At 47.7% G+C, this 1347-nt stretch overlaps 1 protein-coding gene across 1 annotated transcript; it reads left to right on the forward strand.

Annotated features, from left to right (window-relative positions):
- Positions 1 to 176: 176 nt before the first annotated feature.
- Positions 177 to 854, forward strand: LOC112505570 (ctenidin-3-like). Its single transcript, XM_025109460.1, has one exon. It carries the CDS (start codon positions 177 to 179, stop codon positions 852 to 854), a length of 678 nt encoding a protein of 225 aa, XP_024965228.1.
- Positions 855 to 1347: the final 493 nt, after the last annotated feature.

A 1347-nucleotide genomic window follows, 5' to 3' on the forward strand; every position in this document is an offset into this window, starting at 1 on the left:
ATGGTGGTGGCGGTGGTGACGAAGGAGGCGGTGGTGATGGTGGTGGCGGTGGTGACGAAGGAGGCGGTGGTGATGGTGGTGGCGGTGGTGACGAAAGAGGCGGTGGTGGCGGTGGTGACGATGGTGGCGGTGGTGACGAAGGAGGTGGTGGTGAGGGTGGTGGTGATGGTGATGTCATGGGTGGTGACAATGGTGGCGGTGGCGACGTAGGTGGATGTGATGATTTGGGTGGTGATAACGGTGGCGACGAAGGTGGCGGTGATGGCTTAGGTGGTGATGAAGGTGGTGATGATGACCTGGGTGGTGGTGATGACCTGGGTGGTGACAAACGTGGAGGTGATGACCTGGGCGGGGATGAAGGTGGCGGGGATGACCTAGGTGGCGAAGAAGGAGGAGGTGAGAACCTGGGTGGCACTGATGGTGGCGGTGATGGCCTGGGTGGGGATGAAGGTGGTGGGGATGACCTAGGTGGTGACGAAGGGGGAGGTGATAACCTGGGTGGCACTGATGGTGGCGGTGATGACCTGGGAGGGGACGAAGGTGGCGGGGATGACCTGGGTGGGGATGAAGGTGGCGTTGATGGCCTGGGTGGCAATGAAGGTAGCGATGGTGACCTGGGCAGTGGTGTTGGTCGTGATAGTAACAATCGAATTGGAGTTGGGAACGATGCAAAACATGGCGTTAGGTCCGCCACCAAGCATGTCGTCGCAGTCGTCACCGGGGATCCGGCCAAGACCATCACTAAAACAGCTACTGCACATACTGTGATGTATGTTGCTCGCATCATTTTCCCCTACTCGAAGAATGCAAAGAGAGAAATTAACACAACTCTAGAGGAGTTGTGTTTTTTGTAGGCATCTCTTGTTTGAATTTATAGAAAGAGAGACACTCCACAATGGAAACATATCGCCATCATGAGGCGGCTTTGTACAATTACTTTAAAATTAGATCCTCAAAAATAAATTATTTGAAGTGTAAAAGTAAGAGCTTACTTCAATCGATTTTCTATGAGGATGCATAGGTTGGCAAAATAACTATAAACTAGATGAAAATCTAGTCAGTAAACAAATTGAATTTCATAAGCAGTTTGATAAATTTATGATTGTGCAACTCAGGTTAATAAAATTACATGGAGAATTTACAAAAAGGGTAGTTAACCATCCGATGTCATAATTTCTAAATTAGGATGTTGGAACGTTGACAACGAAAAGAAAAATAACGTGCATTTTTTTACAATAAGCGTGCGGTGTATAAAATGACGCTTGATAATAATTAAAACCAATGGCGTTCTAATTAAATTGTCTTCTTAAATTGAGTTATGATGAATGGAGCTATTGTCTTCTTAAA

The sequence above is a fragment of the Cynara cardunculus genome, unplaced genomic scaffold, assembly GCF_001531365.2.
Source record: "Cynara cardunculus var. scolymus isolate 2C unplaced genomic scaffold, CcrdV1 Un_Scaffold_12239, whole genome shotgun sequence".
Classification (NCBI taxonomy): Eukaryota; Viridiplantae; Streptophyta; class Magnoliopsida; order Asterales; family Asteraceae; genus Cynara; species Cynara cardunculus.

Coding starts and splice junctions, on each gene's coding strand:
- LOC112505570 (XM_025109460.1), top strand. CDS start 177: ATGGGTGGTGACAATGGTGGCGGTGGCGACGTAGGTGGATGTGATGAT.